Here is a 23,960-nt window from a genome sequence, read left to right as displayed (position 1 = left end):
TGCAATATAAATAACATCAGATAATTACGCATATATACAAAAATGTTATTGTGGGCTCTTTATTTTTTTGCTGTCTTTAGGAAACACTTTCACTAAGTATGATAGGCCATTAAATCTGGCAGCAGCGTGTTGCCAAGATTTCACTAAACGAACTAAATTAAATTGCATTCAATATTTGCCGTCAAACATATGGTATTTGTTTCAGGACAATCAATATTTTTAGGCTCCGACAAAAGTCTTAAACTATTTAGTTTGCAGTTGGCTTACTGATTTGTTTTGGTCAGAGGAATTGCTACAAAAGCGCAATGATATATATAGGCAACCAATATAAATTAACTTTTATTATCTTCCATCTCACCAAATCAGCATCGTCTTACCAACTGATATTGTTTTAAAGTGCTGTCAAAGATATTCACGAACACAAACTCCCACGCATTCTGCTTTAGAGTCGAATAGATTAGGACCACCATTGCAACCACCATACAAAAACTGGAAGCAGTCCTTGTGGTACGGGTCGAAGTACCACTTGAAATGGAAGTTGTAGCACGGTCCGCGGTTCGGCCAATGGTGGCAGTCCTCGGGAGAGCGATCTGCAACGAATGCGTAGGGGTTGTAAATACCCCCTAAGAAAACGGTATTTGAAAAAGCAACAACAGTCATAATCGTATCATTCTTTTCACATACTGATATTTCTTGCGTGATAATATAAAGGAATACATGTTATACTGGACAACAATGACATCGGGAGCATTACCAAGCAAGATAGGTTAATATGTAGAGACCTAGTAAAAAACAACACTTCAAGGTCTATTTCAAGCAGATATAATGATGCTTCTTCAGCTAAAGCGCAACATCACTGTAACTTTGTACCATTGTGTATTTTTTTATTTTACTTGGCTGACTGACAGTTGATCGAAAATTTTGCAAAGATTTTTCGAGAAGTTCTAATCCGTTAGTGCTACACTGAAATTTCTAGTCGTAAATTAGCGTTGTCGAAAATCGCATAGCGGTCAAATAATAAACAAATTTTTTGAAAGGCATTTAGTGTGTTTTCTAAAAGAACTTTGCCTAAAAAGGTTAGTAATTTCGCAGTATATGTAATACAAGCACTTCTAACGCACCAAATATTCAGTTTCATGTACTAAACAAAATCAAAATCATGCGCACTCTTGAAGCATCAAAAAGTGCCATGTGAAAAAGTGCCACGTGAAGGTACTGCAGCTCAAGGATATGGTAATATTAACAATTATACATTGCTTATTTTTTCCTTTCCACCTAAACTACCTGTTGTTGTAGTGGGATTTGGCGCCATTTGTAGTTGTTTGCAGCAAAAGGTGGCACATATTAAACAACGTTTTAGTTAACCCAACTAAAAAAGGTTTTAGTTAATGTAGCGAGAGCTACGTGGAGTCCACTTCAAGGCTGATATACAAGATATGTATATCTCTTGTATTTGTATTGATTGCGGTTTGGTTACTGCATCGCATATTTTGCTTATTAAGAATTATTGTCCAATTTGACAAGTATCTGTTCTACAGTTCCGTGAAAAGAACAATAAAGGAACATGTGAGCTTTATTACATTGGCATGTTCAAAATATCACGAGAGTTTATATTCAAGCATTTCGTGAGTATTTCGGTCAAACATAGTATTACAAAGCGCTTCCACACTAGGCGGAAATACCAGGGAGCACCAGAAGCCGGTACTCACGTCGTTCGCAGGTTTTGCTGCATTCCTCTGCCGAGGGGAAATTGTTGCCGCGAAAATGGCACCCTCGAGACTTCTCGCATTTCCTCTTCACTGCATCGTAGATGTACACGGTCTTCTCCTTTCCCGGACATAGAGGCGGGTTTGGAGGCTCGAAGCAGACGTCCCCTAGAACAGTAAAATAAAAATAAAGGTCTTTGTTCGTAATATATGTAGGCTGTAGAGAACGTATAAAGTAATTTGGTGCGTTCACTGATAATCACTAATGCTCTTAATGCACCGCAACCACCTCTTAAATGTTTGAACATTTCGGTTTCACGGGAACAATCTTGACACAGATTATCATGACTGATAAATAAGGAGGTATGTAGTTTTACGACTGTGAGGACGGTGGATTATATGGGCTCTAATAAATGACAAGATAAACTTGATAGCGAAGCTGCTAGGTAATCGGTTGCTAAGAAGGCATCGCCACACCTAAATGTTGAAATTGCACGTCTCTCCAAACGTTAGGCATGCATCCAGCTACGACTGCGTGAAACGATCAGATTTGACACAGATATGATGGGTTTTGTAAGCTTTAGCAGTTTAGTAAAACAGAGATTTTTTGGTGAGTGCCAGAATAGCAAACTATAGTGTGTGTCATGAAATATAGCAGTTTCCACATCCTCGCTGGGGTTGTATTACAAAATAAAAATTTATAAAAGAAGTCTTTCTTGAACTCCTTTCTTGCGACTATGTATCGAAAATATTCTTCTGCGTGTTATTAATTGAAGGGGTTTTGAAAATGAGTGCTGAATTTATGTTGTCCATCAGCCAATCTCTCTCATCGCTTCAATTCAAGGCCAATGGACTGCAAAAACACCCATCGAACGAGGTTGCAGTAGAACCACTGTTAAAGATCAGTCTAGATATTTTTTTCTGGGGATGTTTAACTAATTGCTGCTCTATATCTCTGCGTGGGGTGCGAAGTAATATAAAGTATGCATAGTATTATTATCGCTTCATAATGCATTTGCTGCCGTGGCACGCCGTAATTACAGTATTTACATATCAATGTTACTGCATTTTCGCGGTGCACTACTTACTGAAGGCCAGGTTTGTCACTTTCCTGAATTATAACTACAAAACCAAGGCAGGAAGCTCTCAGTCTTCAACAAACCTTAGGATTTCAAAACAAATTCTTTCAACAAGCATAACATAACAACAAGCAAACTGGTATGGTACACTGAACACTTGCAAAAAATGCGCTTTTTAGATTTTATTGTCGAAAATATATTGTGATCTGTTTACTGCCTTACTCTGTATTTCTGTGTCTGCATTAAAGACTAAACAATGTTTACCAAATTTAGGAATTAAAACATAACTGTCCATAATGGCTAATTGCGTACACGCGTACCAGTGGTATGTTGGATTTGCATTTACGTCTCCTGAATTTGGGAGCACCCAACCGCCTTAGCTGGCTCGGTCTACTGCGGAAAGTACATTGCCAGCATTCAATGAATTGACGGAAGCCGGGGATGTAAGTGCGTCACTCACGGCTTCTGCATATCCGGCTGCACCTTTCCCGGGTGGGGAAAGCATTGCCCCTGGCCAAGTGGCAGGCGGCACCCAATAGACACTCGCGCGTTTCCGGGTTGTAGTACCAGGTGTGTTTCGCAGGAGGGTGGTTAGCACAGGCTGGATCCAGGGACGGCTTCGGGTAACTGCAGTAGGCCTCTGTAAACGCAAAAGCGTATATTATTGAGGGTAGCAGTGACCAATGACATTTTTGCTATCTTCCATTTCACGCAATCAGGCACCGGTGCAGGTTGTACGAAAAGGCTGCTAAAATATAAAGAGTTCACACTAGCCGTGAAGAGCGTGAGAAACAGCGAAGGTGGTCAATCTTACGGTTTTGCAAGGCCTTCATGAAAGGCCCTTGGAATTTTGTTGGCTTAGACAGGGTAGTCAAAGTGCGGCCTGTCACAGGCCATGCAAACATGAACAAATTCAGCGCATGTCACGGGATCGATACCCGGCGTCGGCGGCCACAGTTTCGATGGAGGCGAAAAGCTTGAGACCTGTGTGCTTCGATTTAGGTGCTGGCTAAAGAGCCCTCAATGGTCGAAATGTTCGGTGCCCTTTACTATGACGTCTCCCATTATCATATTGTTGTTTCGGAACTATATACCACCACTATTATTGTTATGATGTCCAAATTCGAGCACAAGAAATGAATGCGCATAACTGGCCGTGGCACACCCGGTATAATCACGGCCTTTTGTAGGTTGTGCTACTCGCGCCATGCCGTGCAGATGGTGCTGCGCGTGCGTATGCTGTCTCTCTCCGTGGGCGTAGCTTGACGACATGTCTCTCGGCCCATGCGCGGCTATGGGTCTGCAGTGGTGGTTTACTTATTGAAAAACGGCGTGGATGTGTTCTTTTCTTTCTTCCATACGCCTACAGCTTTAGGAATTTCGCTATTCAGTTTGAAGTAAATGCAACGTAAAAGAAAAAGAACGGATTAAAATAAGAGCTGCCTATTACAGAGCCGACATAGGTCACAAAGAAAAATATGTCCATCATTAACATATATCGGCAGCAACAGAAATTGCATACAAGAAACAGATTTGATCGGAATAGTCGTGGCACGAGGTAGATCAAATCTAAACCTCTTGCTTCGTTTCACATGGCATCGAGAAAGCGGAGAATGCTCACGTAAGGAAAACTCCGGGGCACGCGAATGGGGATATGCAAGCGCCACTACCCGACCCCTAGTGCAAGGACTACTACCTGCAACTGAAACTTTAAAGCGAGAGCGCTGAATCACTCGTTTTATGTAAATCTCGGCGTTGGCGTCATCGTGCATGAGTGCGTGCAAAAAAATTATCGTGATGGAAGCCGAGGCTGAAAAATTAAGATTATTCAAATATTTATTTATTTATTTATTTATTTATTTATTTCTTTATTTATTACATACTGCTGACCTGTTTACCAGGTCTTAAGCAAGAATGGGCATACAGAAATGATTACTACAAAAAACATAATTGACATCACACAGCATACTGACAGTGGTTACAATTCAACAATTTTGTATTAATTTAGAAAAAACTAAAGAAATACATTACAACAATGGCGTAGCTTTGCTGACTGAAACGTACTAAAAAATGGAAGCATTGCGTAACTCTGGGCTACATGACTGTACAAAAAAACTGTTAGTGGTTATTGAGAGCATGTAGAAATAAATCAACTGTTGGACACTGTACAGGATCGGGTGATAGGCAATTCCACTCAAGGGGAGTTCTTGGAAAGAATGAATACCTGAATGTGTCTGTGCGGTTTACGTAATCTAAAACTTTCTTTGGATGATGTGAGTGCACAGCATATTCACTCATTTGTGGAATGTGCACTGCTTTGTTGATACCAGTTTTGTTGTGGAAAATGAGGTTAAAAAGTTTCAGCCTCTCCATTCTTCTTCTCTCCTGTAGTTTTTCGAGATCCGCTTTAATTAGTAGAAGTGATGGGGAACTATGCAAACTATAACAAATAAAAACAAATCTGACATATTATTGAACTTGGTAAAGGGATCCCACACTGCAGCTCCATATTCTAATACTAGTCTAATGAAGGTTTTGTACGCGAGAAGTTTGATGTGTGGTGTGGCATTAACAAGCCTCCTTCGCAAATAGCCAAGCTTTTTCATTGCATTTCTTTCAATATATTCTATGGGTTCATTCCATTTTAAGTTTGATGTGAGTATGAGTCCTAAATATTTGTGTTTAGTGACTTCAGATAACGCATGACCATTGACGTTATAGGTAAACAGAAGCGGCTGTTTCTTGCGCGTAACTCGCATTGCTACTGTTTTTTTATAATTAATTGTCATCTGCCAATTTTCACACCACGTTTGTAGCGTTGCTAGGGCAGTATTTAAAGATTCTTGATCACTGTAACTATAAATTTCCTGATATGTATAAATACTATATATGTATAACATGTATAATAATATTAGAGTGTAATATGAAATATGTGTAATTTTTAAATATTCTTGGGTCCAAGTAAGGATTAAACCCACGCCATCTGCGAGACAAGCATGGACTTTACAACACAGCCATGATTTTTTTTCCTTTCATGGCTTTGATTATGAGTTTATAAAACTATCACAGTTGCATTGAAGCATTGCTTGAAGCTGATTAGCAAAAAAAAAACATCATCAACTTCATTTGGTTGAAGGAGTCTTCTTAATGCATGTACTATTGCATGGCAGAACCGTAAAATCGGGCCAGGCGTCGAAACCCGTAAATTCCGCAACGAATGTGTATTCTAAGGCCCACGCGTTACAGGGCGTTTAGGTTCACGAGTTGCTTCAGGAACGCGTAGAGGGACATTCCATCATTCCCAAAGTGAACATTTATTGTGTAGTGAGCACGTAACTGCATTTGCACCAGGCAGTTTGAAACGGATAGTTTGAAACGGCCAATAGACAGTTTGAGAATAGCGTAGGCCTCTGCATTACACATGAGTCGTACTCTAACCTCTTGCGGGTTTCCGTAAAGTGACGCCCGCAACGCTACTTCCGGGTGCTTTGCGAACGGTATTCTGAAGCTTTCTATTGATACGCGCTTGGTCATTTGTCGTCATATGACACGGTTGAGCCATGCACCAAGAGAATCCGAAGCTAGACTTCCAGCTATGCTAGCAAATAAGAAGGCTATGCTCATAGAGCCCGATTGACATAAACTGTAGTTAACATTCTATTTCACCGGCGGACTTAGTCGTTGAGCCCGACCGTCACCTACATTAGGGGCCGTATAACAGACATAAAGTTTAGTTTTTCGTTACTGGAACTACATAAAGTTCTTATGTGTCCACACCAGTGTCGTATTCTCTAAGCATCTAAAATTTAGAAATATTTGAGATAACCATAACACCTGCAAGTCACCGTGCGCAGCGAAGGCTGTAGCGAACACTTGCACAATGCTCACCTGTTGGGCAGCTGTATTCGCAGTTGCTCCTCCGAATGAAGCTGTTACCGGACTTGGGACAAACGAACATGCGCTCGCATTTTTTGGAGTCCAGGTTGTAGACCCACCTCTCGGCCAATCGACCGCAGCCATGCGTTGGGGGAAACGTGTAGCAGACCTTGCTGGGCTTAAGCACTGGCGCTACACCTGAAGGTGTCCAGAAAGAAGATACGCATCATTTTAACCAATGATCGAAAACAAGTAGTATTCCTTAAGCACGCCGGGAATGCTGAATATGCAAATTTGAATGTACAAGTGCACATCCAAGAAGAGGAGAATATAACGGAAGGTCAGACATTTTACTCAATTCGATTTCTATAGATGGACATCTGCAAATAAATGGCTGAACAACACATGACTTTTTTAGCCGCACACGTTGAGCCAAAATGATCAAGGCTGTTTGGTTTGGTTCTAAGGCACTCTAGTTGTCGGCAGCTAGCGCATCATCAGTGTTAGCGGTGCTAATGCTTTGTTCTTAATTCGTATTCGCGTAAGGGTATTTCAAAAAGGTACAGAAGCCTACGTGCATTGTAACATTAAAATCTTTTTCATGACATTTGACGTACAAAACATTACAGCTCACTCGTTCTCACAAAAAAAAGTACAACCCGTCCGCATTACGAAATTCCTCTAATTTAGAAGTGATAATGGCAAGATGCTTTTGTTAGATATTTAAAGTGGACTTGAAAGGGTTTCAGCCACATTCTTCAACAACCGCTGATGCGCCTCGCACTATTAAACACTCCTGAAGTAGTATGTTTACGCTCAAGCTTTTTTTTTTGTCGTGATTTAGGCGCTCTTTACAGGAATGAACAAGGGACTAGACCATAAGATGTGTTTATCTTTTGCTTGTCACATATAAAAGTGAGGAAATGGAATGTAATTGACAAGCGGCCAGGTTCCTTATGTAAAGACGTGCTATCTAGGGTGTTGTACCAGTTTTCATATTCAATAAACAATAATTGCGAGTGTTTGATCAAGGTATTCATTTTTTTGCACCTTAAAGCCAAAGTTACAATTGTAGCTCGTTAAAATCTGTCAGCTACACACCTTCATATGAAGGTCATTAAGATATAGGATGTTAAAATATTACTTATGCCTTAAGATGGTGAATTAAGTCTGCTCTACGACTTCATAGACCGCGATCAATCTGATAGATGTGAATGATTGGTCTGAAGTGTGCTGGGAAAAGGTGCATTGAGAATGAAATAAAACAATCTGAGAAAGAAGACAATTGCTCAAGGAGAAATGTACATGGAATCAGTGATAACAAGTGAAATACAGGCAAGTTTTCGAACCTGACGTAGTCGGTGACTGAACGCCTAAAGAAGAAAAACAAAAAAAGATACCGTTAACCTATAGATGAACCGCATTACCTTGACCTAATTTAGTACCCAGAGAAGCCCCTGTCCAACTTCGAGAACACGGCTTACGTATTCTCAGTATTTAGCGCCGAGACTTTTGGAGATGAGGCAAGAGGAATGGGAAATACACAGATGCGACAACGCGAATGCCCCTGTATTGACCCGACTTCCCAAGTCCGTGTCTTCCCAAGTCTGTACATGGAATCAGTGATAACAAGTGATATACAGGCAAGTTTTCGAACCTGACGTAGTCGGTAACTGAACGCCTCAAGAAGAAAAACAAAAAAATACCGTTAACCTATAGAGGAACCGCATTACCGTGACCTAATCTAGTACCCAGAGAAGCCCCTGTCCAACTTCAAAAACACGGCTTACGTATTCTCAGTATTTAGCGTCGAGACTTTTGGAGATGAGGCAAGAGGAATGGGAAATACACAGATGTGACAACGCGAATGCCCCTGTATTGAACCGACTTCCCAAATCTGTGTGCAAGCCATTAGTATGTGCAGTACCAACAAGGCAAGAAGTGAGAGCCATGCCAATGACTTACGTCTCGTGCAAACTCTCCGGCACTCTTTCAGGCTGGGGAAGTTGTTGCCTCTGTTGTGGCAGTTGACGTCTTTGATACAGTCTCCTTTGTCTTTGTCATAGTACCAAACAGTTCGTTGTCCACTGTCGCAAATCTCCGCTGGTCTTGGTGCATCACACACATCGACTGCACAAAGAAAACACAAAATCAGTGGTTGGGTTACCAATTCTCAGCAAATCATGGTCATTTGAAGTCATCATTGGTTAAGCAGCCCTGCTCAGAACACTGTGGTCATTTATACTGACGTGTGCTCCATTTTGTAAATATACACTCTATGGAGGTGCTTGACCATTGACACTAAAAGGAACTGCCCATTTTTTATCATTGCATCAATAAAGTTTGATCTCCGCTTCATACTGAGCGATGAAGATTCAGACAGGCTTGGTTGCGAAGGCCACGGAAAGGTGTCAGCACGCGCCACTGAGATGCAATGAACTTTGTACAGATGTATACAAAGGCACATAATTTTCAATAAAGCCAGGTAAAAAGATGAACGGACCCTTTCGAATATAGCATTTGTTCCTGTGGAGATTTACGCTTAAAAGTTATACTAATTTTTGCCGCATGTACATCTGTGCTAAAGACAACCCTTTTACGTATGTGCATTTTATTTTCCATTGTACAGGTTCGTTGTAATATATAGAGCACCACTCTTTCAGTACAGGATTGTGTGAATCACCTAGAGCCACATTCATGTCTATAAAAAGGTTGGTAATGAAGAGTTTTTATTCGAAGAATAAATTGTCAAACTATTAAAAAAGAAACCAGGGTCAAAACTTGCAAATCAGAGAATGATATCAATGAATTTATAACCAATTCTGTCATCATTTTTGCAGTTTCAAATACTTCCACGCCTTTATAAGAGCACTTTCCTTCTTATATGCAGACTGGAACATGACTTTCAAGAAAGCATGTGGCAAAATAAAATCTTTCTCAGACAGAGCATGCTTACGACAGCCTTTGATACTCAAAACCATTATACATACCGGAAACAAGACGGAAATGACACTAGGTAAACTATTACGAACACACACAGCTTAACTTTCACTGGACCTTAGAGTGGCACAGCGTATCATTTCTTACAATGGCTGGAAAACGAAACTTGTACATCTACAGGAGTACACAGCAGAACCTGTGGTCACGTGTACACTTTTCATTACACTCATTTAGTTTATACAAAATGTATAGACTAAGCAGAAAGTTAATACTGGTTTACCACATTATTTATCAAGCGCATGATCCTAAAAAAACGGCGGTTGTAAAGAAAATATTTTATCAGCAGCGTGAAAAACACTGTGACTCTTACACTTCTAAGAATTTCAACAGAAAAAGCTGCTGACGGACTGTGACGGTGGCCATATAACCTGCATAGTTCGTATTGCAACTAATCACCCTGCCCTTCTCACTTATTGACAATATTTTTCTCCGTAGCAGTGCTCAAGTCATTTAGTTACGTGACGTTCAAAACAACTATGCCTTGCGAAAATTAACTGAGAAATATCATGGCCGCTATGCTCACAATAGAAAATTTGTGCATTTCCCAGCGAATTTATTTACTAGCGCTGATATATTGCCGCTACTGACTGCATAATAAACAAGGGGATGCAAGTGCCAACAAGGGATTGCAAACAAGAGGATGCAGGCGTGAGATCAGATTGTGCGAGAAAAGTCTCAAGATGGTATGCATTTTTTTTAGGGGCGAAGCTCCTTATGGCGTGGCTTGGGCGTCCCTCGTATGTAACCACCAGCGGCACATACACGAAATAGGTATAACACTTGACCTTCAAGGTGGTGCCAGTGAGAGATTTCTTCTGTGCGTTGTTTAACAATAAAAAATAGTGCTCAATGTACATGCCAATGGCTGCTAATGGGGAATGAGAGACATGAGCATTCGGCTTTTAGTCAACGCGCACGCTGCGATCCCCATTAGCAGCCATTGGCATGTACATTGAGCACTATCGGACAAGAAAGGGATGCTACATTATACTCGCTGGGTGTAACCTCCTTAGCTTTAGAAAGGTTTAGCGAGCGTTGAGCCGCAGTGCCATGAATACAATGAACTTGTATATACCATGAATGAACTCAAGGTGGTTAAAAATGAGAAGTAGATACGAAGCGCAAGCCGTAAGAAAGTAAAAGCCGAATTCTCCCGTCTCTCATTTCTCATTAGCAGCCATTGGCATGTAAATTGAGCCCTATCTGACAGGGAAAGGTTGCTACGTTATACTCGCTGGGCGTAACCTCCTTGGTTTTCGAAAGGTTTAGCGAGCGTTTGGTCGCAGTGCCATGAATACAGTGAACTAGCATATACCATGAACTCGAGGTGGTTAAAGGTGGGAAGTGGACCCAAAGCGCAGGCCGTAAGAAAGTGTGCGTGTGCCACCTCTCGTTTAGTCCTTGGAATGTCCGCTGGATGGCGGTGCTTCTATATGGGGAATATATGATAAAAAGATGCGAGATGGTGGGACTTGGAGTGTTGAATAGATGAACGAACGGACACACAAATAGATGCATGGATCGACGCATGAACGGACGCAGGGGCGAATGCATGAAAGAACGCAGGGACGGGCGCACAAACAGACGCATGGACGGTCACACAGACGGACGCATGGACGGACAAATGCTTCGCCCCACTCTCCATCATTCACTCCGTGGATATGCTGCCATTTTTTTCACAACTGCCAAATAATCCTGCGAAGGTGTACTTGTCTGTCTACCGTCAAAATCCCAATTTTTTCTGTCTGTTCATGAATCTCATGGGTAACATCCTGCTTCGGTATAATGTGTTCTAGCCCCAAGTAAAATAACTCTACTCACCTGCTCGGCATTTCGAGACGCATTCAGATCTCGAGATGAAAGCGTTGCCTCCTGTGACGCATTTCACGGATTTCTTGCACCGACTGGTATGCTGGTCAAAATACCATTGACTTTGCCCAGTACTGTTGGCACAAGCAACTTCAGCTTTCTCGAACAGGCAGAATGAATCTGCAGAAAAATTGCGTGCCAAGTGTAAGTCTGAAGGCAACAATATTGCTTGTCATAGGTGTCTTCTAGTGGTACTTCCACGCCGTCAATCGTGGGACTTGGTGTATTAGTTGGGTTTACAGTCTTTCGCTTCGCAATGGTAATAGATTACACAGGCCACATGCACGGAAACGCGAAGACAGAGATCTGTTCCAAAAGTGCCGCAACAACCCAAGTTTTTGATACGAAAAGCGTCTGCTGTTTGAATGGTATCAATAAATTACGTTCCTTTCGGTAATGTAAAAGTCAACTACACATTCAGTAAACTCTAAAGTCATATCTCGCGAAAAGAACTGCTAACCTGACATAAGGAATATTGATTTAGCATCATCTTTCTTTCCCCTTTCATTTTTTTATACTGTTTTGAATACTGTGTGTATGTGTTTTGAATATATCGCAGGTAAGCGCTTGGAAAAGAAAGGAGAATATCAGTTGTTGCTCATACGAACAAAAATTTTAATGGTTGTGATGGCAGATACCCATCCAATCAGCGATAACTTTTTTCTGCAATGTTTTTCTTCTTGGAGTATCCCGTTATTGAAAGTCAGCAGTTGCCCGGAAGTTTTTTTTTAACAAGCCCTCTATTTGCTGAATAGCCCTAATCAACTATCGATCGTGTCTTCCTCGTGCGCCCTCCTTCCCGCTCTCCCTTAAACTCTCGCTTGTCAATTGAACATTACAGCAAAAATTACATATAAGCCGCCTATGAAAAGCACATGTACATCATAGTACACCTTAAAGCACTTCATAAAAATGCCTGCCGTACCAGCCGGAAATGAATAGAATATGGACACCATAGTGCACCTTAGCACATCATAGAGTACCCGACATACCACTCGCTTATGAATAGACTATACACACCATATTACACCTTAGTACAACAGAGAATACCTGCGATAGCAGCCGCCTATGAACAGAATATGCACACTATTGTACACCTTAGTACACCTTAGAATACCTGGCATACCTGCCATCCATGAATAGAGTATGAACAACATAGTACACCTTAGTACATCATAAAATACTTGGCCAACGAGCCGCCTATAAACACCCCTCTTATACCCACCCCCCACCCTCCGTCTTCATCGCTGCCTAGCCACAGCACCCATACCTCCACTTTCTAAGGAACCGTGGAGATTACGCTAACAAGGCTGGCATACTCACAAGCAGGACAGGCGTATTCGCACTCCGTCTTGGTGTGGAAGTTGTTGTTGTCTTCGGCGCAAAACTGGCTCTTCAGGCAGTTCTTTGTCTGCATGTCGAAATGCCACTTCGACCCGGCTGCCGCCACTTTGCACGGATGGTATCCTACAGCATCGTAGCATTTTGTGTTCGGGTTCTTTGGCCCCCCTGCGAGGAAGGCGCACTTTCTTGTTTCCTGGTACATATTGCTCACAACGTTATCAATAGACGCAAAAACATTTAAACAGTGTTACCACCACATTACGAATCATGAATACTATGAATACTTAGAACATGAGAGAATTCAAGAGAGATAGAATAGAGAAGGCTTTTTGGAAAAATAATCTATGTACCACTGACAAACATTTTCTAGTGACACCCTTCACACAGTGAACGTGCACGCTGCTTGGAATGAACGTCTTGGAACGCTGCGCTAGGGACATTAGCCATGTCTTTAGGAGTCGAAATAGTGGTGCCGGTTGCGTCAGACACACGACTCTGTTGAAAGTCGTACTGTCAGGAGTCGGCACTGCCATTCACAGCAGTGTTTGGTGACAGTGGACGCCTGCCTGCCTGTCTTCGCATTAACATCCTTGTCATCAAAAGTAGTGAGACATCTCTGACGTAACATAAGCCAGCACCACGTCGAGTAAAAAGAACACACAAGGCCATGATGCATCCGGCTCAGTAGACTCGAAAGCGAATGCCGTCATACTTTTCTATTTTTGCTTGAATTGGACCACTAGCCCCACCCACGGAAAGAGTTGTGCAACGGACGTGCTTTCGCAACATCTCAAGAATGGCGGGCAGCGTGCACATCACTGCAACTTTCTCTTTTTATTTGCTTCGTCTAGTTGACCCACCATGCTTACGGTGCTCAGTGGTTACAGTGCTCCACTGCTGTGCCGCAGGTCATGTGATCGATGTCCGGCTGCAACAGCCATATTCTGTTGAGGTGTGAACGCTATAGGCCCCAGTGCTTAGATATAGGTGCGCATTAAAGCAGCCCTCTACTAGGGCATCTCTCATATTCGCATTGTGTTTTTAACGGTCAACTCAACCTGCTACAACGAAAGCAGAATCGGCCCAAGTTTAATCAACCAAATATATTATGTAGCGACGCCATGAGAGTGTCAAACCTACGACTATCTGCTACGTCATGGTGACGTGTTATGATGACATCAACATGTGATAAATGGTTTTACGCCCGTGTTGAATAACGCATTTTTTTTTAAAATTGTGGTAGGGCCTGGATACCTGGCAGAGAAAAAAGAGTCTAGGCGCGTGTTTAAAGGTGCGTATTTTTGTATGTGCCTGTGTTTCAACAGCGTAAAATATCAGAAGGTGCACCACTACATGACGCTGTGGTCAAAGTTCGTCGTCTTTTTTTTTACGGGGAATAATAGAGTCGGCTTTGTCTGCGTGTGCATGAAAAACTCTTTGTGCGAGAAATGCTTTCATATGTGTTCTCGTCATTCCAAGGGAGATACAAAGTGCCAATCACCTGCGGCACATACCCGCATACCGCATACCACTGGCACATACCCACGGATTGACGAGAAGTGTTTTGATGGTGTACTCAACGGGATTGGCACACTGTTCTTATTTTTGACTAGCACGTTCTATTCGTCAAACGAGCTTACCTTAACATGCTAGTTTTGGTTCACGCCAAGTTAAGGGGGTGATCACGAGAGCACCCAAGCGTGAGTGATTAGATAGATAGATAGATAGATAGATAGATAGATAGATAGATAGATAGATAGATAGATAGAAAGATAGATAGATAGATAGATAGATAGATAGATAGATAGATAGATAGATAGATAGATAGATAGATAGATAGATAGATAGATAGATAGATAGATAGATAGATAGATAGATAGATAGATAGATAGATAGATAGATAGATAGATAGATAGATGCAAATGTGCTTGCAGTTCGCACAGAAATGCTTCGACTTCAAGAGCGCAAAGTCACTCCAGATCATGTTTCGCTTTAGCAAACCAACCGAGGCTTTTCTGCTCCCATCAGCAAAATAAAAGCATTCTACCCATGTTGAGCCAAGAATACGGCAGGCGTTCCTTCCTGTCGACGGAGCGATGCTTCATCGGCAGAGCTTTGCTGAGTGAGTTAACGCTACACCACGTCAGCGACGCCTACCGTCTGCATTGTGTTCGCAACGTTCATGAGGGCAACGTACTATTGCCGCTACGAATCAACAAGGAGCAACTGCCAAAGGTTGACGTCAGTCACATCACACAGAATGTGTTGTCCCGTTGCACCGCAGTGAGGCAAGTGTTATAATGAGAACAGAAATAAAGAAGGAGCGCAGGACATCTAAGAAGAGGAAGGATCACGCTGAAACGATATATAGTAGGTGGAAGCCCGCAACGTTTAATAATCTGACAGAGAGAGATGGTAAGTGCTCCTCAATAACAAGAGTTCTGTATGTTTATAGGAGTGACGTCCATGGGCGTCGCTCCTATAATACTCGAGTAGCGACAATTGCTCGAGGCAACGTAAGACTGGGGCGACATGGTAGCGGTCAGTTGCAACGTGTAGCTCAAAGGGAAAAGACGAAAATGATAGAGAGAAGGGCATGGTCGATCAAAAGCGAGCGCAAATTGCATATTCTCACATCGCGTGTTCTTCATATTCCTAAACTAGGGCACAAAAGTCATTTCGATAAAACTCGTATGGTATTCCTCGTAGTATCTCTACTCTTGTCAACATTCAACAAGTTCACTGCAAACGACATAAACAAACTGGGGCGTGGGGTTGAGTGCCCGCGCTTGCTTTTTGCAATAATCTCACCTGGCGCACCTAGAGACAGCACTCCTGTGATGATCACAGCACTCCTGTGATCATTACTTTGCCTAAAAGTTCTACACAGAGGATATCTTAGAATTGTACATACCGGCAAGCTGCAAGGTGAGACAAGCGTATACAGTAAAGTGTTCATGTTGCCGCATGCTCTGTCGTGTCAGCTGGAGCCTCCTGCTTTATTTCACTTCAATTCGGCCGATTTAACAGTTGCTAGACTTGAGTGGTTACACAGAAACACAGACTGCTATTTGTAAACAGGGAGCTTTTGTTGCTCGCAATAATTCTCTAAAGCAGGTCATAACAAAGCATAAAAAAGTAATAAAACTTTGACGACATCTTGGACGTTCCATAAGAAATCGCTATCCAGTTTCAGACAGCATATTTGGAAATGCGTAAACCGGTTTGCGTCACACAAGAGAACGCAGGACGGCTTCTCGTTCTGCGTCGGGCGTGTCTTTTGGCGTCATTAGTACAACAAGCCACACTGACCACAGTGGAAAAAAAAAAGTTTTGGCGTACAGGTGGTCGCTGAAAGTTTAAATCAATTCTTACGTAGCTATTTTCTCCCAATGAATTCAGCTGGACATGATCACTGTCGTACGGCGTTGCAGATAGTCGCCAGGCTGCATATACTGGTTGACGGTGACCAGGTAAACGCATGTGAATATATTTGATAACAGAACTTGTTCCGTCATTTCGTTTTTTTTTTAAAATTCAGTTCGGTGTATCAGTCAGCTGTTTGGTGCGAAAGTAAAAGCTTTGCTTTTTTGAGGAACTTTAGCACACCAATGCACACTTTCAGATAATTGAACAGAAACAGCAAAATTATGCACTCCATGTTTAATTTACACCTCGGCAGACATGTCGCCATGGTCATGTCCGCCTTGCCTTATTCATTTTTGCCAAAGTGGACAATTAAAGGGACCACAAGGTATACTGCTTCTAACTGCATGAAATACTCAACATGCATTTAGGCTTCTCTACCGCATCGGCATATAATTTTAACTCAAACTAAACATAGCTCAGACCTTTTTGACATGCACATCGTTAGACGCAAAACTGACAACACAATGACAACACAAGAAAATAACACTATCGCACACCCACGAGCACAATTGTACGCATAGCAGTATACAGTAACTCGGCCGATGAAAGACCAATATAATAGCAAACGTTATTTATTCATACACGACAGCGATATTGAACGCATCATACGTATTATATGAATGAATAATGTGTTATTACATGCACGCACATTACGATGCGCGGTACAAGTCTTTTATTAAAGTAATTGATATTATGAGAATTCATTTGTGGCTAAAATGATATAGAGATGTCAAGCCTGAAATATTGTGACATGCAATGACAAGAATTTGTTGTCACGCGCAGTTAAATACCTCCGGCATAACAAAACAACTCAATACTATCATGCGACTAAACGTCTACATGCCTGAGGTATGTAATGTACGAGATGACGAATATTTGTTACTAAAAAAGAAAACGTGCCATGACAATTTTGATACCTCAGGTAATCGACCACTACGTCATTTAGTATGATACGTACTGAATTCATATGCTAAGGCATAATGTCATATTTTTCATAAAACGGCATGCTTTAGTGTGCAAGTGATCAAATTTAAAATACGATATTCGTGTTACAATAAGTTTCTGCAGTCGTATAGTTGATTGAAAATGACGATCCTATCGTAAGATCCATGCTCTTCATGCTACACAGGCTTGTATGCCATTACATACTGCTGCATTCCTTATGTAATGCATTGCCCTACAAAATACAGAACATGCATTACATGCATTACATACTGATTATTGCATTGATTGTTTCGAATGCTTTATCACCTAATTATGCAAGGACAATACTACCTATGTATTCTGCCAATCATGTTGTGTATGCATGTACATCATACTGCCACAGCAACGTCTCAAGCAACATTCTGTCACATATTTCATTTACTTAGTCGTACGCATGGCATAAATATCACGTCTGTAATGCCTACACATACACAATATTCAGGACACATGTGTAGGTATGCCAGGTCTTCAATTTTATGACAACTGGCTTATAACACGTCACTTTTTATATTAGTGGTCAAAAGTTGAACGGTGTATAGAGATGACCATGGAGGACAATTAGTTCTGTGTGTTTTTTTTTTTTGCAGTGAGATCCACTTACTCAGCAGGGATACCAGAGGTGCCGTCAGACACACACTCATGGATTGAGTATAAAAATATTAACAGCTAAAAAATTGGGTTTCACTTCAAGACGACGGCTCCTAAATTGAATTTCTTAAATACAAGCATTGCGCAAATAGAAGATATGAATGTCATAATTGTTTTAGCACATTGTATAAATGCATTTCAGAACAATGAGTACAAGCCTGCGTACTGCCTTCACTTTCTTTGTTGCTCACTTCCGAGGATACCCTCATTCATACTCTCAGATAACCATTACGTAATCGAAATAATAAACGTTACGTAATCGAAAAGAGACTCAGGCACTACAATAAGTGTAATTAAACGCAAAATCAATGTTACGTGAGAGAGAGGCATAAGCATATCGTGGGTGTCGTGTACTTATGCAACGGGACAAAGCGTCGATAAATCAGGCGTGACCTGCGTAACTTGACCTTGCCTCTGACAGCTGTCACGTCAGCTCAACTACGCCGCGTGGCGTCTTTCGCACGATCAGGGATCGAGACCATCGTAAAAGAACACGGAAGTTGGCGGTTCCCATATCGTACACAGAGACAGTTGAGGCGAGTTGCTTCCGACACGGCCATACTCTAAGACTACGTAGTAAAACGAAAGTAAAGAACAGAAGCCGAAGCGAGTAGTTTGGCTAGCACGTCGGTCGTGCGTGCAACGCCTATACGAGCCATCGATACGGCGGCTCTTGGCACGACGCCATGTTTTCGCTGTGTAGAGCAAAAGGCACTCGTAAAGCACGCCGTGTCAATTGGCGCTGCCGGGTGCAAGGTCATACTTCTATCATTTGCAAGGGTGTCAGTTCAGTATCTCTGCGTAGGCTGCCATCAACTTGTTGCGGTGGCTTTTCTCAAGTGGTTATATTTATCTTGAAGGTGTTTCCAATAAGCACGTCGTCGTAGTTGAAGCGCTAAGGTGTGGCGCAGTAAAGTTCGAAAACGTGGGTTTTATTCTGCGTCGCAAAGGTAATGTTTATGTTTAGAAAAATTGAATAAATCTGCGTTCGCTCAAGTGAAGGTACCTGTTCAGAAACGCAAGGTGGTCCAAGGCAGTTTTGAGCGGGGCGTTACGGCGTGCTTTAACATTATTTCATGGCTTTGACACGTACGATGTTCAAAAGTATAAGGCGTGGTCGCAAATTTTTGTGCAAATACGGGGGGCCGAGGGGGTCATGTTTGCTTCATAATATATATATATATATATATATATATATATATATATATATATATATATATATATATATGATTTTCAGGCATCATTAACAATATTTTCATATTTCCTGTGTTTTCTTATAGCAAGTTGAGTCTGGAGGGAAGGAGACAGAAAGTAAACATGGACTAAGAACAAAAACAAATAAAAGAAATAAAGAAGAGAGAAACACTTGAGGCGTTTAAAAAGGAAACAGATCTCAAGAGAGGTTGCACGAATCCTTGCCTACGGGAAAGGCAGTTTAGGTTTTTCTTTTAATTTGTATTATCATCGTGGTTTCCTTGACAATAGAAAGAATGGTAGAGTAAGTGAAAAAGAAGCATGTTTACGGCAGAGAAGTGCAGACAAGTTAGTTTCCGACAAGACCATAAAACGTATCCAACACTGACTGATTGACTCATCAATTGATTACGTGAGGCTTAACCACTGATGTAGTTACGTGAGAAAACACACCCTGGTAGCCGGTAATTATGTTCGCATTTTAAGCCCCTTTCATAAGGTTCTGCACTTTCATTTTTTCAATTAGCAACTTGCGCTCCTGGCTTTTCTTTTGTCTTTCCTGATCTCTTAACGTTTGTATTGATTGTTGTGTCTATCAAGCAAGTACAGGGTGTGTCGTGACTTTGTCCTTCTGTTGCATATTTTTTTCAATAATCATGCTTTACTAATAGTAACTGAGTGCGCACTTTATTTGTTTAGGTAAATTCGTTCTACACGTTGCCTCTATGTATATTCAGCGACTCTCGACGAAGAGCACGCCTGTGACGTCATGCTCAACGAAAGAAAGCTGCAGGCTGCGGCAAGCAATACTCTTAATACGCGTGATATATAATACACCAAGTAATACAATCCCGAATGAGAAGCACTTTTTTATGGTGCCAGCATAGAACTAACTTCTTTTTATCACGTTCTTTGTCAACCACCAAGTAATGCGGGTTTGAAGTATTTTAGTAGTGTATATATATAGAAATTAAGAGAATGCTCTCCCTGTTTTTGAATACGCCACCTGCGTTTGTTATTCACATTTCGCACTTAGCTGCTTTCCCAGATATACTGCGCGAATAAGTACTGTGCACTTCGTCACTGAGCAGCTTGAATAATTCATTTTCTTATAGCGTTTATTTCGCACAATGCCGTGTAGTTGCGCTGAACGAGGGACAAAAACACCCTGTGGAACCATTTGGCGAGAAAGTGAAGCAAAATTGCTTGGGTTAGTTCCCTGTATTTTGTATCTATGTAGGACATACCATGCTGGTGCCGTAACAATACGATATCTCACGTTTAAAACCTACGGCTAGGGCAAACTCAAGGATGACTGGATAGTATCTCGGCGTGAATTTAGCAGTGCTAGACGCCAAATACAGTCTTTCTAAGGCACCTTGTGCTTGAAATCGTCATACAATATCTATTCGTTACACGCGGCGGTGTACTTAGACAGATTTACAGTACATCAAGTTTATATCATATTGTGGAGCCCTGGAAAACACAGCTGGCAGTTTGTTGCATATCGTGGAATTGTCAGTGTGCTGAGTAAAATAGCATATTGTGGAACTCCATATTATGCTCAGTGAAATGAAAAAAAAAATACTGTGGAACGCCACGTCATGCTGTGCATAATTTGTGGCGTATTGAGGGTCGCCCGAACATGATAGGTGCGTTAGGTGGCGTGTTGTGGAACGCTCTCAAATTGTGATTGCAATAGGTGGCATATTGTGGGATACCAGAACATGCTGAGCACAATTGACAGCCTAGGCATGCTCATTGAAGGTCGCGGTATGCTGAGCGCGATGGGTGCTAAGTCGTGAAACGCCGTAACAGAGTGGAGACACATGACCGGTTTAGTCTTCGTAGCTCAAATAAGTCTGTGACCATTTATTGGTTATGTCTGTCCAGAAATCATAAGTGGTGATTGTCAGTCGTGTGTGACCTTGTTCAAATGTCATGGACCTGAGCTGGTTAGTGGAATTTACCTTATTTTGGTAGCATCTTCATGTGTTAATGTAGTCTTCATGGCTTAGTGCGCGTGCGTGCGTGCGGGTGTGTGTGTGTGTGTGTATGTGTGTGTGTGTGTGTGTGTGTCTCTGTGTGTGTGTGTGTGTGTGTGTGTGTGTGTGTGTGTGTGTGTGTGTGTGTGTGTGTGTGTGTGTGTGTGTGTGTGTGTGTGTAATAAATACACCACTACCACATCTGGCGAAGAGCCATGTTTGCCCCCATTTACGTGACCTAAGTGCTAGCCGTTCTTGCTAATATAGAACGAAAGAACTTCGGTTTCGTCTAGCCATTATCATCCACGCTAAAAATATATCAATAGCAAGTTTGTCTATGGTTACTTGGCTGTATTCGTCAACCATGTATTAAAATTTATTAGTTTACATATACACCAATGTGAATTACATGGTCAGAACTAGTACGCCATGTTCGCCGCTATCATCGGTCTTAACTTCGTTGCTCAAGACTTGCTGTCCTTCAATAGAAGTAAAATTCCTAAGAATTTCCAGTGAGTGCTCTTTTGAACATTTCCAATATACAAAATATTACTTAGCATGAAAAAATGACTGTGCTTTGGAGTAGTCCAATATATGAAAGCAGCCGTTGTGACAGTACACCTTTTGATGACCTCGGAAGACATACTGGACAAATAAAATGAGACATACTGACGACAAACTTTCGGCTATACCAAATTTTCGCATATAATCGCCTTTCTTTTAAAATATCTGTGGTCAACTTTTGTCTGCGGAATTCTGGAAGAGCTTGTGTTAATATTTTTGTATATCACAGTTATCACATAATTCAAACATAGAATGTTGCAACCTACTAAATACTCCATATTACCACTCTACATAAAGCAGAGCAAAAAAAAAAATAGGTGGTTTTGTTGATATCCCGGCTCTGTAAAGAAGACAAACAGCATGTTTCACACCTTTAGCAGAAGTGAGAGTTTGGCTTGGATGCCGACTGCCAAACCAGGCGACGTATGCGAACGAGTCTCGTGGCACAGAGAAGTATATGCTGAAGCCTTTACGCTAAGGCAAAGGACGCCAAATGAGGAACTGTTTCGTAAAGATAAGTTTGCGACATCGGAGAAAAAGGGCCATGCAACTCGTGTTTCCGGCTGCAGCGCTCGATACAGACAGAAACTGGGTCACCAGCCACCACGGCATCTGGCAGATTTCAGTCACTCCTTCGACGCATTCCGTGCGAGTCAGTGGATGCGTTTGATATACAATTCATGTAAATTAACAACGTATTTGAGTATACATTATGTGCCAGTTCTATTACTCTGGAGCCCAAGCAATGATGATAGACTTTAGCTCTCATGAATACTTTCAGAAATGAAAAAATGTAGCACATATTTAAATTGATAGAATGATATTCACTTCTTAGTTATACGACTACAAAAACAAGTGAATGTGCATTCGTATAAAAGCTGCTATTTTGAATACACAAAACTCTATTGCCCCTGATGATGTGTTTGGCATATTAAGAAAAGACATATTGGTGGCAAAGTTTTGGTTATACAATATGTTCACATATAACTGAATTATTAGGCTGATAGTAACCTAAAGTCGTGATGCTATATACAGTGGTGAGTATAAATTCCTAGCTGCACATTACCCCCTACCCCAAAAAAAAAATTAGGGGCAGAGCAATCAACACCTGCGTTTAGATTGTGATGAAAAAACAAACACTTGTTGAAGAAATTATTTGTGTTAAATATTTATACGAAAATTGTGAGACGGGCACAAAAAAATCTGGCAATTTGTTAGCGCATGTCTATCGGTTACTACTCCGGCAGTTACGAACTGGTACATAGCGTCACTGGTCACAGCCAGTTGAAATAATAAACAAAAATATGGAGTAAAGCTTGCGAAGAAAATATAAGACAGACTTTTGTTTTCAATACTTCCACTGCCTTTGTGCCTCGGTGCTCATTTCCCTTAAACTGCACAAAGCCCGTAACAATATGAGCGCATCGTGCACATATAGATAACTTTTAGTGATATTCACGAAGGTGTGAGCCTAGTTTACCACCTAGTTTATCGGCTGGTTCGCTACTTGGGTGGTTAGGTGAATTCCGTGACGTATAAAACTATAGCATGTACGAGTGAATCGCACGAACACTCGGAAACGCGCACATTCACAAGAGTTCCGGAAGGAACAACTTCAACTAAATCATCCTGTCAACTTTCCCTCGCGAAACACAATCGCACGTGAGCATGCTCGTTCAACGTGCGCGTACAACAAAAAATGTCTACCCACAAAACACGAAAGCGCAAGAACCAAGCAACAACTCATCGAGCGTACTCACAGAGCGTCTCGTACTCCAAGCAGTCCGCGAGTGCCGCAAGGAGAACGGAGAGCATCCAACGCGCGGTGACTCGCATCCTTCTCGGCGGCTCGAGCGGGGTTCCCCACCCCGTTCCTCGACGCGGTCTGGCCCGATGTATATTATAAGGCTTCCCTCCCGTCGGGCACGCTCGCCACCGCTGGGCACCCTCCGAACTCCTGGAGCGTTTTGCTCGCCGCAGCAAGTGAAGTCTCTCGCGCGTATTCGTTATTCCTTTCAACCGCTCCCTTCTCCGTACCCTTCTCTGCCACATTCAAGCGCCTTTATCATTTTTTTCATGTGGTCGGCGTGTTTGCTTTATTTCGAGTTAGCGCACCGCCTCCGAGTCCAAATGCGTCTCCCGTCTTGGCAGCACAATGCCAATGTCGCAATCCCGCGCGTGAAAGGTGTCCGCAGGAGGTGGGTGAGAAAGTGTTTGCCCGTGTTTTGTGCTTCTCTGGGAATCTTGCACCTTTCCCCACTTGCTATTGCGCGTGAAATCTC

The 23,960-nt window shown here is 41.9% G+C and overlaps 1 protein-coding gene across 1 annotated transcript; it reads right to left on the bottom strand.

Annotated features, from left to right (window-relative positions):
• Positions 1 to 313: 313 nt before the first annotated feature.
• Positions 314 to 23,684, bottom strand: LOC119164429 (papilin). The gene is made up of 8 exons (XM_037416620.2): positions 23,439 to 23,684; positions 12,854 to 13,039; positions 11,483 to 11,650; positions 8,627 to 8,791; positions 6,674 to 6,859; positions 3,246 to 3,425; positions 1,710 to 1,874; positions 314 to 590 (listed from the first exon to the last, which is right to left on the bottom strand). The coding sequence occupies exons 1-8, from the start codon at positions 23,512 to 23,514 to the stop codon at positions 403 to 405; spliced, it is 1,314 nt and encodes a 437-aa protein (XP_037272517.2). The 5' UTR covers positions 23,515 to 23,684; the 3' UTR covers positions 314 to 402.
• Positions 23,685 to 23,960: the final 276 nt, after the last annotated feature.

This window comes from Rhipicephalus microplus, chromosome 8, assembly GCF_043290135.1.
Source record: "Rhipicephalus microplus isolate Deutch F79 chromosome 8, USDA_Rmic, whole genome shotgun sequence".
In the NCBI taxonomy this organism is placed as follows: domain Eukaryota; kingdom Metazoa; phylum Arthropoda; class Arachnida; order Ixodida; family Ixodidae; genus Rhipicephalus; species Rhipicephalus microplus.
Note: the sequence above shows the minus strand (reverse complement) of the source record. Positions and strands in the feature narration are given on the sequence as shown.

Coding starts and splice junctions, on each gene's coding strand:
- LOC119164429 (XM_037416620.2), bottom strand. CDS start 23,514: ATGCGAGTCACCGCGCGTTGGATGCTCTCCGTTCTCCTTGCGGCACTC. Junction 1,875..3,245: donor CAGCCGGATATGCAGAAGCC/GTGAGTGACGCA, acceptor TTACTGTTCTAG/GGGACGTCTGCTTCGAGCCT. Junction 591..1,709: donor CAGCAAAACCTGCGAACGAC/GTGAGTACCGGC, acceptor CATTCGTTGCAG/ATCGCTCTCCCGAGGACTGC.